This window comes from Hyperoodon ampullatus, assembly GCF_949752795.1.
Source record: "Hyperoodon ampullatus genome assembly, chromosome: 14".
In the NCBI taxonomy this organism is placed as follows: Eukaryota; Metazoa; Chordata; class Mammalia; order Artiodactyla; family Ziphiidae; genus Hyperoodon; species Hyperoodon ampullatus.
In genome coordinates, this window is record NC_136927.1 from 83145393 (window position 1) to 83162095 (window position 16703).

The 16703-nt window shown below is 38.4% G+C and overlaps 1 protein-coding gene across 3 annotated transcripts; it reads left to right on the forward strand.

The window, feature by feature from the left end:
• Nucleotides 1-305: 305 nt before the first annotated feature.
• Nucleotides 306-13705, forward strand: SPO11 (SPO11 initiator of meiotic double strand breaks; the record flags this gene model as incomplete). 3 transcript variants are annotated; one of them, XM_079719175.1, is made up of 13 exons in its annotated part: nt 306-436; nt 2530-2643; nt 3944-4032; nt 4519-4585; nt 4815-4923; nt 5268-5351; nt 6068-6104; nt 6397-6506; nt 8810-8909; nt 9325-9362; nt 10507-10583; nt 12764-12875; nt 13570-13705. In XM_079719175.1, the coding sequence occupies 13 exons, from the start codon at nt 306-308 to the stop codon at nt 13687-13689; spliced, it is 1188 nt and encodes a 395-aa protein (XP_079575301.1). In that variant the 3' UTR covers nt 13690-13705. The 3 variants fall into 3 exon arrangements, with proteins under 3 accessions (XP_079575301.1, XP_079575302.1, XP_079575303.1); XM_079719176.1 differs by lacking the exon at nt 2530-2643; XM_079719177.1 differs by lacking the exon at nt 2530-2643 and having other exon boundaries at nt 6409-6506.
• Nucleotides 13706-16703: the final 2998 nt, after the last annotated feature.

Genomic DNA, 16703 nt, shown 5'->3' on the forward strand with positions numbered 1-16703 from the left:
GCTGGTCCCCATACCTGCCAGACGGCGCCCAGGAAACGGTCCCTCACTTTCCCTCCCAGGTGGGATGGCGCCTGAGAGAGCCCCGAGCATGCACGCCTCACTCAATGGAGGTGCTATGCGCATGCGTTGGTCCAACTCTGCCTGGGGAGGGGGGTGAGGAGTGCACATGCGCAGTCAGCCCTCTCCAGAAACTGCGGGAAAGGAGCTCCATCTTTTCCCGGAAGTGCTCTGTGGGTGTGGGGAAGGGCGATATCCGGCCAAGTCAAGTTCCTGCTCTTGGACGCTTTCACTGCCGGGCGGTCCTCATGGCCTTTGCACCCAGGGGTCCTGAGGCCTCGTTCTTCCAGGTTTTGGACCAGCACAGGGCTTCCCTGCTGGCCGCCCTGAGGAAAGGCGGCGGGGAGCCTGCTGGCGGGGGGACGCACCTGGCCACTAGGTATGAGGGCTCCTTCTGGGGCGCAGACACCGGGACTTAGCGAAAAGCTTCCTCAGCGCAGCCGGGCTTGAGGTGTTCTGTGGGGAAATGCTGGGCCCCCTTCCCGTCTCCCACTGTGGTAGCCACAGGGTGAAGCCTGTTGGGCCCTCCAACCCTGAACCCCGAGAAAGGCCCTTGTTTAGCGACCCCATTTCTCTGCTGTTAACTTATTTTGAACTCAGAAAGCCTGGTGACAGACCACCCTCCCCCCATGTCTTCTAGAATGTTCCCCTTCTAGAATGTTCCAGGAGCATCCCCACAGCTGGGTTCACGAGTTTCTTGAAATCCTAACACTTTGGGGGAGTTTAGGGCACAGTTTGGCCTTGTGTTTGTTTTAAAAAAAAGTGTAAAAATTTAACTTTAGAAGTTTTCAGCCTTTTTTTTGGAAGAGGGGAAAATCAATGTTGTGAGTTCTCAATAAGTGTGTTTTATCAAAATGAACAAGGAAGTCAACACATTTTAAATGGTTTCTAGTGAGACAATGGGGTTTTTGACTTCGAAGTGAAGAGAATGTATACTTCTTTAAGCCGATTAAAGCAGTTAGAGGTTAGCTCAGAGTGCGGTGCTGATAAAATCAGTTATGCGATTCTCCAGCTGCCCAGCTTGGAGTTAACTACAGAAATTATGTTTACATTATTCACCACTTTTACTTAAAATGCTCTGTTGTTCTGCTTCCTTGATCTGCTTTTCCCATTTATCAGCAAACTTTTTCACTTAAACAAATTACTGCCTTTTACTTTTAAGCCCAAACCAACTATCAAAAAACCAAAAAGCCGGAAAAACCCACAAAAATTTTTTTACAAAAGGATTTAGTTTAAGGGAGAATTGAGAGTAAAGGAAAGAAAGGGATGGAAGTCCCTTTTTACATTTCAGATGTAAATCTGGTTGTTTTAAAGTTGGTCATAATGTTATCGTAACTTTTTTTTTCCAGGCTGGAAAAATGAGATATTTGAATCAGGTTTTGCGTCCTGCTATTAGAAAATATGGAATGTTTCAAAATTTATTTTCTGATACATGCATTTTCAATGAAAACTCTGATGTTTCTGTGGAAATTAGAACACTACATTTTGTGCATTTTCTAGATTTAATATGAGTTCCCTTCCTAGGCAATATTCTTACGGTGTTTATAACAGAATAACATTTTTTGAAGCTGATGGCTTGTGAAATTAAAAGTCAGCTGACAGAAAACTGGGCTAAGTCTTAATAATTTTCTGTGGTGTAGTAGTTGCCAAGTCCCTTTATGGTAGTGATTAAACTTTTTTCTTTTTGTGTCACTAAAATTCAAAAGGGCTGATTTATGGCGTGAGATCAATTAAGGTAACGTGCTACAGCACGAAGTTTTTCTTTTGAAATATTTTCCCTTTGCATTTTGGGGAAATTAATTCAAAGCAAGTATTACATCAATTTTAATTAAAAGATTTATCAGTATTTCAAGTCAATGAGTTTGTATTTAAAGTAGGTTGATACGAAGAGTAGATAAAAATATATTTATAAATTATATTGCCTAGTTATTAATTTAAAAGAGAGATATTACTTCAATTGGTAATTGAGAAGTAAAATTACAAGCAAATGAAATTTCTCTGTAATTCACCACTATAAATACAGTTGTTGTTTTAATGCATTACTGTTGTAAAAATTTAGTGGGAGAGTATTATTTTTTTTATTTTTTATTTTTTTGGCTGCGTTGGGTCTTCATTGCGGCGCGTGGGCTTCTCATTGCAGTGGCTTCTCTTATGGCGGAGCACGGCGCGCGGGCTTCAGTAGTCGTGGTGCACGGGCTTCAGTAGTTGTGGCGCACGGGCCTAGTTGCTCCGCGGCATGTGGGATCCGCCCGGGCCAGGGCTCAAACCTGTGTCCCCTGCACCGGCAGGCGGATTCTTAACCACTGCGCCACCAGGGAAGCCCGGGAGAGAATATTATTGACATGTATCACCTAGTCTTAAAAAACAACCAATGAAACTAAAAATTACTTAATATTGATCTGGGGAAATGTTACATACTGTAAAGGTCTAATTTAGAATTAAGACTGAATCATGGTGTATTTATTGTTTCAGTTCTGAGGTTCTTGCATCTATAGAAAATGTTATCCAAGACATAATCACAAGCTTGGCAAGAAATGAAGCACCTGCATTCACAATAGACAACAGATCAAGCTGGGAAAATATAAAGTGGGCATTTTGCATTTTTTACTTTTAAATGCAGTATCTGTGTCATTATTTGAGTTTGAGTTCGAGTTCTAGTTGGATTTAATTCTTTTTATTGCCTTTACCTTGCCAAAAAGATCTAAGGAAGTTTACAAAATACTTACCATACAGGCAGGTTTTATAAACTAGAAGTAGGTGTGAAAGATAAGGCAAAGGGAAAACAATGCTAGGAACAAAAAATGGAGCACCAAAAGGGGTTAGAATTCAAAATGCATATGATAAAGTCTCACAGTCCTGCTAAAAATAGGCTCCAGCCTTGGATCTAAGCTTTCTAGCACTCAAAAGGGGGAAATAGCGCCAGTGGAATTCTCATCTATACTGCAAAAGCAAACCACTTGCTCAGGGGAGCTACGACCAGTCCTGATACTGAGACCAAAATAAATGTATCCTGAACATAGAGCACATTTTGATGGCTCTTTCCCCTAGCAAATCTCCCCCTGCTAAGTCCTGTGTCCAAGAGGGTAAAATCAGCAAACAGCTTTATCAAAGTCCTGGAACCTAGTGACATAGTTTGTTTCTTTCAGATCGTCAACCTGTAGACACTTACCACTTAATAATGAAAAACACTACAAGAATAGTCTTCAATAAGAGTTACAGAAACAGAATTAAAGTAATTTTAAGGCTCTTTAGGCACCAGGTATTCTTTTATGATCAATGTAATTAATGTAACTGTAAACTTTTGAATCATATTTTGCAAGATGGATCTTGAAGCAGCTGTCATCTGGCCTATTTGCCTGGTGCCTTCTGCCACCTTTAGGACAGGCTTGGCAGTTCAATTTAACAGCCTAGTATAAATTGTTATTTCATTTACTGTAACTTGGGGGTAAATTAAAACATTTCAAAACTTATTATTAAATTGAGTAAAATTATTAAATAAACCAATCATTTAAATAAACCAATCAAGAAAATGAACAAAATGCTAATAAAATTGTGAAATATTTGGTAATAGTTCACATACCCTAAATATCTTCCTGAGAAAGAAATACATACACACGCACACACATCATAATTAAAAGTATTTAATTCGTGTATTTTACACACTTGCTTTTAGTGCCTCTGTATGTTGCAAAGCTAATTACCTAATTACCACCTGGAATTATCTAAGCTTATAAACGAGGTTATCATAATATAATATATCAGTGCTTACATTGAGAAGAAATGGGGATTTAAATGATGTTCAGAAGAGGACATTAAGTGTATATTGTTTGGTGTTCAGAAGTTAATTCTTTTTTATTCTATTCCCTTGCTTTAAACAAAATGACAGGTTTGAAGATTCTGTGGGTCTGCACATGGTATCTCATTGTACCACAAGAAAAATCAAAAGTGATTCAGCAAAATCAGTTAAAACTTTTGGTAAATTAATCTTTCTTAGCTTTCTGTAGTAAAATGAATAATTTTAGTTACCTTCTGGGTTATAGTTTTTCGTAGCTAAATAATTTTACGTGTTCTTTAATAGGCCACCCTGTACTTGAAATAAATTTATAGAATTTTGCATTGTTAATAACCATGGAAGTAAAGTATTATTTCAAAAGAAATTTTCAAGATGCATGATTCAGTGGAAAAGTATTCTCTCAATTTTGCTGTACATAGAGCAATTAATTTTATCTGATTCTTCAGATAATTAACATTTAAATAATTAATATCTTCAGATAATAATTCTTCAGATAATTCAGATTCTTCAGGCAATTATTATTCTGTACTTAACACTTCTATTTTGGGAAGATAATTTTTGTAATATTGTGGAAAGTAACTGAGGACAGTTAAAATCCTTGATAGCAGTATGTTTTGAATTTGTAAGAAAAATGATGAGTAACTTGTTTATTGCATCTTATTTTCCAGCACTAATTCTTAAAATATTGTCCATGATTTATAAATTAGTACAGAGCAACACTTACGCAACCAAACGGTAAGTACATTGTTCTAATAAATTACTCTTTAAAATGCAGTGTGAGATTTAGTGGCATTAACTTTCATTATATGTTTTGAAAAGTTACATAAAACTAGGCTATGGATAGTAAACTACTTTGCTTATATGTTGCCTTCATCCAGTTAAAACTTTCTTCAATTAATACTCCAATACTTATATTCAAAGAGAATATGGTTAATTAAAATATATATTTTTAAAATTTTCATAGAGACATATATTACACCGACAGCCAACTCTTTGGTAACCAGACTGTTGTGGACAATATTATCAATGATATTTCCTGTATGTTAAAAGTGCCGAGGAGAAGTCTGCATATAGTAAGTAGCATTTAATACAAAACATTTTAAGACAAAACATATAAAAATTGTAATAGAAGAATAAATGTAATCTGTGCCTTCTTTCCATATTTTTGATACTATGCTTTTCTCACTATGAATTTAAATAATCTATTCTCATTGTATTCTCTTGGATAAATGAACCAAAACAGATGAATTATCAAATATTTTTCATTTCTAAATGCTCTTACATATTTTCTCCTTTACTTCTTAAATTCCAGTCTGAGCCAAAATACATATAACTTAGCAGGTGAACATGAGAAGGGACTTAGAAGCATAAAGTAAACTCAAGAAAAAGGTTTCAGATATGTCTATTATTTTTTCAGTTATCTACATCAAAAGGTTTAATTGCCGGCAATTTAAGGTATATCGAGGAAGATGGCACCCAGGTGACTTGTGCATGTGCAACAGTAAGCATCAATGTTTTCACGTGTTTTAACTCCATTTCAGATCGTTTGTTTTTGAAATGCATTTTAGTTACTGCCTTGTTATGTAGTTTGGAGCTTAAGATTTTAAAATAAAATCGATGAATATGTATATGCTGTACCGGGTTGTACATTACATCGTTTCAAAATATGCCACTTGCCAAATGTCATATTGAAAGAAACAAACATACACATTCCTTTTTAAAATGCACTGTTGTTTTCAGGTAGAGGGTGACCTGACCATTTTAGCATGGTTATTTATGTAATCTTCATAAAATTCTCTGGTTCTGAAATTAATGTTTGTTACTAAACTATTTGTTAGGCTTGGTACGTAGGAAGCCCACAGTACTGAACTAGCACAGAAGTTTGGAAAGGGCCAGCTCACCATTTTGGAAAGAGGAGAGTGACACCTATGAGATCCTGCATAAGGAAGTCTTTCCTTCATCAGTTTCTGCTTTTTAAGCCACATATCTATAAAATTTCCAAGAAATTCTCACCTTCTGGGAAGTAGTTTAGGTTATATGTCTGTTTTCTTACTGAAAAGTGAATCTGTGTCCTACTGTTTTCTTACTGAGGCATAGACCTCTGATAACAGGTGTATTTTTTTTTAATGAAAGTATAGGATTTTTGTGATAAATTTTTAAATGTCGTTAAACTTGCTATTTATTTAAAATAAAAACTGTCTTGTTTTGTTAACTTAGGCTGTTGCTGTGCCATCTAATATTCAAGGAATTCGGAGTATCCTTTGGGAAAACTATTTAAAACGTCTAGAATGTTCATTCATCCATGTCTTTGATAAATCAAGCCTTCATAATGTGTAACCAGCAAGCCAAACCCTGTAGTGGTCAAGATGAGTACACCATGGTCCCTTTTTAAAGATCCTTTTAGGAGCTCACCATCTAGTAGGAGAGATAGATATCTAAATACTGTGTGTGAATAGATATCTGTTTACCTTCAAATATAACCGTTATTTAGTTAGTGGTTAAATTGAAATACTCGTGCCTTAAATTTATCAGCCTTAACTTCACAGATTTAATTACAGATGCAAAATTTCTATTAATTGTAGAAAAAGATGCGACATTTCAGCGGCTCCTAGATGACAATTTTTGCACCAAAATGTCTCCGTGCATCATGGTTACGGTATATTATCTACCTTTACCACAATTCCAAGACTAACATAACATACTACATTGGTGATTGGTAAGACGGGTTTATAACATCGTCCATAAGCTTGGACAGCATTCTGTTATCAATATGATGCATCCTTTGGGATTATAGAACAAGAGTTTCCAAGGTGTTTATTTAACCATCCTCAAATCTGACTGAAATCAAATAACGCCCCCCAGGAGGCATCCTGATGTAGTGTAAATATCAGGTGCTTACAAAAGTGGATTGGTGAGAAAGGAAATGACAAGGATTAGTGTGGCAGTGTCATCAGTTAGACGGAGAAGAACATAACTGGATTTAGGGAGCCTGTCCAGAGGCTCTCAGGTGGTTGCCTGGGTGGAAGGATGCCAGGGGAATGATTAAGGAGAAAGGGCTTAAGCAAAGGGCATTTCCCAGGCAAATCCAAAAGGACGTGGTGACCATGGGATGAGGGGAAGGAGTCAAAATGACTCTGGTGTGTGGAACTTTACCATGATGTCACCATCGATACTACAGGACAACTGGCGGGAAGGCTCAGTTCTTCGTGGCAGAAAGATGTTGCATGTAGTTTTAGAAATAGAATTTGAGATGACAGCAGGAAATCCTAGTGGCCTCTGCCCAGTTTGAAGTGAGGGGAGAACAGTTGAGATGGAAAATGCAGACTGAGAGCTCATAAGTTAAAAAGGCGCTACCTGAACCCCTGAAGTGATCTCTCAGTGGGGGTGTCCTGTGGCTCATGCTTTGGTCCAGTCCTCCTCTGCTTTCACACCTCCCTGGTGAGAGTGCATGCTTGCTGGGCTGATAGGAAGCCAAGCCACTACCGACAGAGAAAGCTGCCCGGGCCCCGGCCTCTGTTCAGCTGTTGGCGTTTGAATCACAGCTGGTACTAGCGCATCGGAGACGCAAGTAAAGCTCGGCCCTCTGTCACATTTCTTTCTCTACCTTGTCTTTCCTCTTGTAGGCTGCCTCCTAGTCCTTGCCTACCTACGCGTTGGTGCTATCATGGTGTCCACTGATAATTGCTGTCATTGCTATGGTGAAACACCCACAAGCAGCTGACCTGTAGTAGCTGTCTCTGCAGAGGGGAGCTGAGAACCGAGGGCCAGGCTAGGAAGGAGCCTTTGGTACTCCTCTGTGGTCTCCTCTACCACATACATGTGTAGTCGTTCCCAAAGGAAAAAATTAAAATACACTAGCATTCACTAAGTGCTCATGATGTGCCAGGAGCTCTGCTGGGCACTGGATACAATAAGGGTTCCCATTTTAGTGCTGTTTTTCACATATCATCGTGTAAAGTCTCTCCAACCTTGTGAGGTAGGTATTATTATCATTCCCATTTTAACAATAGGACAGTGGGACCCAGGAAGGTATTTTACCACAATCTTAAGGCTGGTCAAAACTAGGACTGGGTTTCAGGCAGTTCAGCTCCACATCACTCTAGTCCCATAACTGTGTGGCAGGCATATTTATCCCAATTTTATAAATAAAACCACAGCCTAAAGACACTAAGAAACCAACCCAACTTTACCCGCTAATGATTGGCGGAGAGGGAGTTCAAACTCAGAGCGGTCGCGTGGAAAGCCCATTCTTCTCTCTGCTTGCTTCCTTCTCTGCTCCATGTTTCATTTGGTTTTCTGCTTTTTTCTCCGAACACCGTTGTAAAGCTCTTTAAATTACTTTTCCACATAATTATTGTTTTAATGACTTCATAATACTCTTCCACTACTTAGGTTTATTAAATTCTGAATGTAAGCCAGGTACTCTTTTAAATGCTTTATAATCATTAAATAATTTAATTCCTATAGTAATTTTATAAGGTGTTAAGAAGCCCCAACTTCAGAGAGTCTTCGTGACTCTTTCAGGTTCATGCTGCTAAGAAGTGGCAGGGTCAGATGCCAGCCCAGGCTGTCTGGCCCCAAAGCTGGTGCATAACAGCACCGTGCTCTGCTGCCTCTCCGTGTCCCTGTTGTGAGATATTTTGGCTATTTATCATAGTTTCTGTCTTGTTAAATAACCTTGCAGTGGACATCTTTATGTATGTCAGATTTTTCTTATCTCTGTTTCTGCTGAAATATTTCCTTAGGATTATTTTCTAGGACTGGGATAATTGTCAAAGGTATGAAGTTATGTGGGCTTTTTCACCCTGTTGTATATAGTGTACATTTTTTCACAGTCAAAACCAGTCTTCCATCACCTGAAATTTAAGGTGAGGGGATCTAACTTTTAAGTTATTAACAAAATAAGAATATAGTGTTATCAGTTTCATCCTACTAAATGATTTTAATACTTGCTTTTAGGGAAAGGGAGTACCTGATCTGAACACAAGACTTTTAGTCAAGAAGCTGTGGGATACATTTCACATTCCTATTTTCACTCTTGTAGATGCTGATCCACATGGTAATTTATTGTTGGGCTATTTGAAACAATAGTCATAATAAATCATATCTGTAGTTGTGTTTTTCTGCTCACTGAACACTTTCATAAAAGATTCTGGGACCTCCCTGACCATCCAGTGGTTAAGGCTCTGCACTTCCACTTCAGTGGGCACGGGTTCAATCCCTGATCGGGGAACTAAGATCCCACATGCTGTGCAGCATGGCCGAAAAAAAAATTTAAAAGAATATGATTAGTAGATGAAAATGAATGACTGTAATCATTTGGGGCAACTTATCGCTGTTTTTACTGTATTAAACGGAACCATAAATTTTCCATTGGTAATGTCCACAAAAATAAAAATTGCAGATGTTAGGTATAATTATCTAGCCTATAATATGCAAGAAGACTAATTTTAAAGTTAACTTTCTTTTAACAGGCATAGAAATAATGTGTATCTATAAGTATGGATCTATGGTAAGTATAGAAAAATATTTTTCCTTTTTCACTATTGAGATATTTTATATTCACTGAAGTGACTTCTGCATTTACTTATCAGCCCCTAGTAAGCTAAGGGCCCCCAAAATGTACCAGGGAAGCTACTGTCCTAGTCTAGGGCCAGTCTATTTCAGACCTGTGATTCCAGCTTCCAACATGACCAGTGTGACTGCCGATGACAGAGTGGGATTACCTGGGGGCAAGAGACATTAATTATCCTCCATTTTCCTGGCCTGCTGAAGTAACTGTGGGCCCTCAGCATAGCAACATTGATCACCAGTTATACCCTGAAAATTATATATAGCCTTGAATTCTGACTTTTCCAATTCCAACTATAAGGAGAAATGAGAAGATCACCAAACTTCACCACCAGAGACTGCAACTACCACACATCAATGGTTGTCAAAAATGTGGTCCTGGACATCAGCATCACCTGGGAACTTGTTAGAAATGCAAATCTCAATCCCCATCCAGACCTCCTGAGTCTGGATTTCCAAGGGTGGGCCCTCCAAGTGGTTCTGACACGTGGTGAAGTTTGGGAACCATTGGTGTACACCTTGAGTGTCCTGATGTATAAGTTTATAGCAGATGAAAAGGATGGTGGAGCAAGGTGTTAAGGTATGGGATCACGAACAACAGTAAATGCAGGTCAGAGGGGTCATCTGTAGTTTTACTTTATAGAAAACCAATACAGAAATACTACAGAGCAGTTTTAAAACCTCCACTGAAAGTCAAGTTTAGCTAAGCCCCTGGTGATTTTCTTCACTTCTGTGGTCTCTGGGGGTGTGAAGTCTTCAGTACTGGTCCTTCCTAATAAGTTAAAAAATTTGCTGCAAAAACAAGTATGCGGGCTTCCCTGGTGGCGCAGTGGTTGAGAGTCCGCCTGCCGATGCAGGGGATGCGGGTTCGTGCCCCGGTTTGGGAAGATCCCACATGCCGCGGAGCGGCTAGGCCCGTGAGCCGTGGCCGCTGAGCCTGCGCGTCCGGAGCCTGTGCTCCTCAATGGGAGAGGCCACAACAGTGAGAGGCCCGCATACTGCAAAAAAAAAAAAAAAAAAAAAAAAAAACAAGTATGCTAGTTCTCTGCATACCTTAGCTAATATACTTCTGCTCTTTATTTTAGGCTATGTCTTTTGAAGCCCATAATCTCACAGTTCCAGCTATTCGATGGCTTGGTCTCCTCCCATCTGATATCAAAAGGTTAGGCGTTTAGCAGAAGTAGGGTATTTAAAATGATGATTCATTGTAATATGTAACACTCAGCCTAAAAAGTCACTACCAGGGAAAGCACTTAACGGTTTTTACTTATTGTGTTCACAATGACTCGGGATTATATAATTATGAATTACATTTATCCATGTTTCTGTTTCAACTACTAAAATACTTAAATATATTTGGTTAATTGAACCTTTAGCTAGCTAGAAGACATTTTTTGTTTTACCTTTATGGTTAAAGTGTTTAGTAATTTTTTTTATACTTAGAAAGTATGAAGACATTGAATCTAGTTAAATGGTAATCATTGACAACACCATTTGCCATATGAATTAACTTTATCATAGATTTAAAATTTTAACTTCATTTAAAAATCTCATTTTAAGATTAAAGTTGGGAAATCTAAATTTTGTCATTTTTAATGTATATATGTTCATTATAGAAAAAGTATCATTAAGTAACAAGATAAAAGTCACCTACAGATGAACAGCTTTACCCTTGTTGATTATTTGCTGTGCATTGCCATAACTTCTTCCAAAAGAATGGAGTCATACTCTATTTTGTAGTCTGCTTTTCTCACATAACACAATGTGATCGCTTTTCCTTATCAAGAAATACATTCCTAAGACCTCATTTGAATGTCTTCTTCTGCTGAGTTCCAATTCTGAGTGTGTTTATTCAGTCAGCCCCTTGCAGCTGAACGTTTAGGTGGTTTCCATGTCTCTGTTCCAATGGATAGTGCTTTGATGGGCCATCTTGTAACTAAATCTTTGCCCCGTATCCTTAATTAGTCCCATAGGCCGAATTCCCAGAATTGCTGGGTCAAAGGGTATGCACATTTTTAAGGCTTTGACTGCCCTCTGGATAGGTTAATTATTTTGTTTTCCCTGGAGAGTAAGAGCCCATCTGTCCTTCAGCATGAGACGTTATCACTTTATTCATCTCTGCTAATGTGATATTTTAAAATATTTTATTGTCTTAATTAGCCAGTGAGAATGAAATTAAATATTTATTGGATTTCTTTAAGCAGTGAGCAAACCGTGGTAACAGGTGCTTATTTTATAAATCTGGAATATGAACAGGTTTTGGGTAATCACTGCTTCTTACAAAATGAGGGCACCAGAGAAAACATTCAGTTTTTGATTTTTGAATGTTTACACTCTAATGAATCAAAGTTTTGTCAATTTAGTGTGTACGTCATGGTCAAAATCCCTTGGGGGTCATCTATTTGTAGGAATATCATTTCTAACACAACTTTAGGACAGAGGATCTGATCATTGAGGTGGAAAACTTGAAGAAACTCTAGCTGCATCTCATAAATTCCATCAGTGCCCTCAAAAGCCACTCTAAATAAATGTACAATCAAAGACAAAAGTGTGATAGCAAGACAAACATGGCTTCAAGGGAAATCCTCTCGGCCTCCCTTTCAATCAAATTGTCATCCTACTCAGGAGCTGCCACTGGCAAATGGTCATAATTATGGGGACATTGAAAAAGACTGTTTGAAACTGGAGCTCTCCTGAGAAATCCAGGATTTGTGACTTCAAAAAGCAGTTTACAACATAAATCCTGGACCTCTCATGTTCTATTTTTAAAACACATACCAAGATAAAATTACAATCTACTTTTTAAAAGTGTAAAAGTAAATAGATGTGTGCATGTCTGTGTGCATGCATGAATGCATAAGTGAAAATTGATAGACTAACTTCTTCGGCCCAGAAAATTCTCAATGAATTACGGAGAATTAAGTATTCAGTGGAACCTAAAATCCCACAGTGGATCTTGCTGCTGGCCACACATACTGGCGCTCACCGCTTCAAAACTGCGGTGCCCTGGGGGCTGCCTTGGTGTTGATACACATGATGTTAGTGTTCTCGGCATTTGTTTTATAACCAATGTCTGTCTTCCTGTCATCGTCCTGTGAGTGTGGCATGAAAGAAAACAACAACTTAAAACAGACTTCTGCTATGATCTTGAACATTTGCTGGTCTAAGACATGCCAGATCCCCCAAATTCTGTATTTAAAAGTGGATCTGTACTAATTTTCTCATATTTTATTTCTGAGTCTCTTGAAATAGTATGATAAATAAAAATGAAATATATATGATCTTAAAGTTACAGGAGCACTGTGTTTTTACTGATTTTTTTCATCTATTTTTTTTTTCCAGATTAAATATACCTAAAGGTACTTTAATTCCACTGACAAAACAGGACCAAATGAAACTTGACAGTATCCTGAAGAGACCTTATATTACTTGCCAACCATTTTGGAGAAAAGAAGTATGTTTCTTTTTAAAATTCAAATGTATGTTTTATTGCCTTTTACTTTAGCAGTGGCTATTTACATAATATTTTGGAACTATTCTTCTTGATTTTTTTTTTTTTTTTTTTTTTTTTTTGCGGTACACGGACCTCTCACTGCTGTGGCCTCTCCTGTTGCGGAGCACAGGCTCCGGACGTGCAGGCTCAGGGGGCCCAGCCGCTCCGCGGCACGTGGGATCCTCCTGGACCGGGGCACGAACCCGTGTCCCCTGCATCGGCAGGCGGACTCCCAACCACTGCGCCACCAGGGAAGCCCCTTCTTGCATTTTTATATAACCAACAACTAACGTGTGTGTTGTTCAGCCGTAAATGGTTGTAGAAACATTGAATTGTGAATGCTAATAGATAAGATCAGCTGGGTGGAGCCGATCTAGTTTATCCTCATCATAGTTATATACCCATTGTCTATGGCTGTATCCTAGTTCATGGGGGAAAAAGGAGAGAAGGAAATTATAAAGCTCCCAGACCATTCCTAATTATTGAAGGAATCCATACTAATATTTGTAGCTGTAGCAGCTCCAGAATATTCTGGCTGACCTAAAGGTTATTGCCGACGGCTTTGGAGGATAAAACAAATCTAGATTTACCAGTTTGAGTTGACAGAACTGTAGCAAAGGACTCTGGTATGATTACATTTTACGTTTATTGACAGATGGAAATAATGGCAGACTCTAAAATGAAGGCAGAAATTCAAGCCTTGACCTTCCTATCATCCGATTATCTCTCCAGAGTGTACTTACCCAACAAATTAAAATTTGGAGGATGGATATAAAAACATATCAGCATATATCTTGTGATTGCAAGAGGCTTTTCATTAGTTTTGTTTTCAGCAGTGGATGCTGTTGTGGAAAGAACATATGGTCTTAATAAAATAATTTCCGTCAATTGTATTTTTTGTCAAAAAAATGCTGCGCTCTGATTTTCTTCAGAAGGCTTTATTTTATCCTTCTCTGTAGAGACTAATTTCTGTCCTATGTTCTAAAGTAAATCATAAAAGAATGTATGTTATTTTGACTTTTAAATTTTGTTTGGAAAAAAATGTTTACACATGTCATCAAAGTCTGCAGAAATATTTTATTTACCTTCTACAATACAAGTAATGTTAAGGCATGGAGTATCTTATTAGTAACAAAAATAATAATAACCTAACTTTGAGAGGTTGCAAATGAATGAGTGCCCAGCAGCTTCTTCTTAGTTATATTTCCTTTGTCTTCATAGTATAAGGGTCATACCTCATTCATCTACTGTGAAATTAGTAATGTTTATTATGAATAAATATTTAGATTGATGTAGTCCTCAGTGCTTTGTTTTGATTTTGAGCATACTTTTTAAAAATAATACACTTATTTGAAAAATTTCCCCAGGATTGTATCAGTTCTCACCCAAATTCAAGTCACCTGAATTCTTCTCTAGTCTAGGTTTAGAGAACAAAGAACTTGTTTTAAGATTAACAGAAACCTCAAGGTTTTTTTTTGTTTTTTTTTTTTTGCGATACGCAGGCCTCTCACTGTTGTGGCCTCTCCCGTTGCGGAGAACAGGCTCCGGACGCGCAGGCTCAGCGGCCATGGCTCACGGGCCCAGCCGCTCCGCGGCACGTGGGATCTTCCCGGACCGGGGCACGAACCCGTGTCCCCTGCATCGGCAGGCGGACTCCCAACCACCGCGCCACCAGGGAAGCCCCCCAACCTCAAGTTTTAATAAGGCCTTTCTATAACAGTAAAGATGTGATCTTTTCCTCTCATAAACTTATCTTAATTTTTCCAGAGATGAGTTTTATGATTTTATTCTGTACTTTTAATAAAGTTTTAACTGCACTGGAAAGCTTATTGTAATTGTAAGCAAGATTATGTATTTATAGGAGTAAAGAAATGTTGGGTTAGTTTTTTTTTTTTCTTTTTTTTTTTTTTGCGGTACGCGGGCCTCTCTGCTGTGGCCTCTCCCGCTGCGGAGCACAGGATCCAGACGCGCGGGCTCGGCGGCCACGGCTCACGGGCCCAGCCGCTCCACGGCATGCGGGACCCTCCCGAACTGGGACACGAACCCGTATCCCCTGCATCGGCAGGCGGACTCCCAACCACTGCACCACCAGGGAAGCCCTGGGTTAGTTTTTTATTGAGATAAATATTAATAATAATAATGGATATTTCTGAGAACTTGTATGTGCCAATCACTGCTTACACCTTAATTCTCCTGAGAAGAGCCTTGTCAGGTCAGTAGTTACACTTATAGTTTACAGGTGAGAACACTGAGGATGTTGCTTGTCCAAAGCCACACAGCCAGATGTAGCAGAATGGGGACAATAACACTATCTACCTCAAGAGCAGGGCCGGGTGCCGAATATTTGGGGCCCAGTGCAAAAGGTAAGTGTAGGGTCCCTTGTTCAAGAGTTATTAAGAATTTCAAGATGACAGCAGTCGAGAATTAAACCGAGCATGGGGCCCTTCTCAGCCTGGTGCCCAGTGTGACTGCACAGGTAGCACAGCCATGAAGCCAGCCCTGATCAAGAGGTAAATAAGGTCAAATATAATAATGAAAGAAAATACTTGTATAGCACTTATTATGTGCCAGGTATTTTTCTAGGTGCTTTACAAACAATTTCATTTTCACAGAAACCCTATGAGCTAGGCACCTTTCTTATCATCCCCATTTTACAGATGAAGAAACAAACATGCAGAGAGGTTAAGTAACCTTCCCAAGGTCACATAACTATCAAGCAGTGGAGCTGGGACCTAATCCCAGAGAGTCTGACTCCAGAGTTCATGCTGTAATCACGATACAGGTACATGTAAAGTGCTTCATGTTTGGCCGGGCAGGCACACCACTCAGGAAGGGTCTACAATTTCTATTGTTGGCGAGGTGTCAGATCAAGGCTCCCTGATATCAAGCCTGTGAGGTCAAGCTTGTTACGTTATATTCTCTAGTCACATCAGAACCAGGTATTTCATTCTGAGAACATTTTGGTAACTCTTAATTTGACTTACTTGCGAGACTATTGAAAATTCTAAAAACATTTTATAAATCTCAAGTTTTTCTTTGAATTTATGCCATACTCCCTCCCTTACCAGCTAATAATCATTGAATTTTGACAAGTTTTGTAAAGGAGAAAAATACTAACTTAGAAATATATGGTTAAGCCACAAAATCTCTGGATTAGGATATACTGTCAAAATGGGAAAGAATAAAAAAATCTATAATAGTCATTAAAATTTGAAAATAAATTTGAAAAAGGCTTGCAGATACATTCAGTTTGGATAATTAAATTCATTTCAAGTTTGTATTTGGAAATTTACTTAAAATAATTTTCATTTATTTGGGAAACAAAAATGGGAGGAGAGCAAAGTGCACTGCAGTTTGGCTTTGCTCCCTATTTTTATCAGATGCAGCTGAAAAGTTAATGTTAGTAGCTATTTGGGACCCAGCTAGAATTCTCATTCTTAGGATTTGTTTCTAAAAAGTATTACTGTAAAATAGGCAGCTGTTTAAAATGGCAACCGACAACAGACATACCCTCTACCATGTGTATTTATTATTTATTTGTTTATTTTTTATAGCTCACTTTTATATTATTAGATTCAACACATAAAATAGTCAACTATAAAAGTTTCTAAATGCTTAATCTTATCTTCTGAATTTATCATGGACAGCTAACAATTTGAGGACAACACTGACTCCGTTAAATACACTTGGAGTAGCACTATTCTATGTCACATTTTGAGCCATTTCTTGAATGAGCTTTCTAAGAAGTCTCTCATAATGAGTTTTAACCTATATAGATCTCTCCCTTCC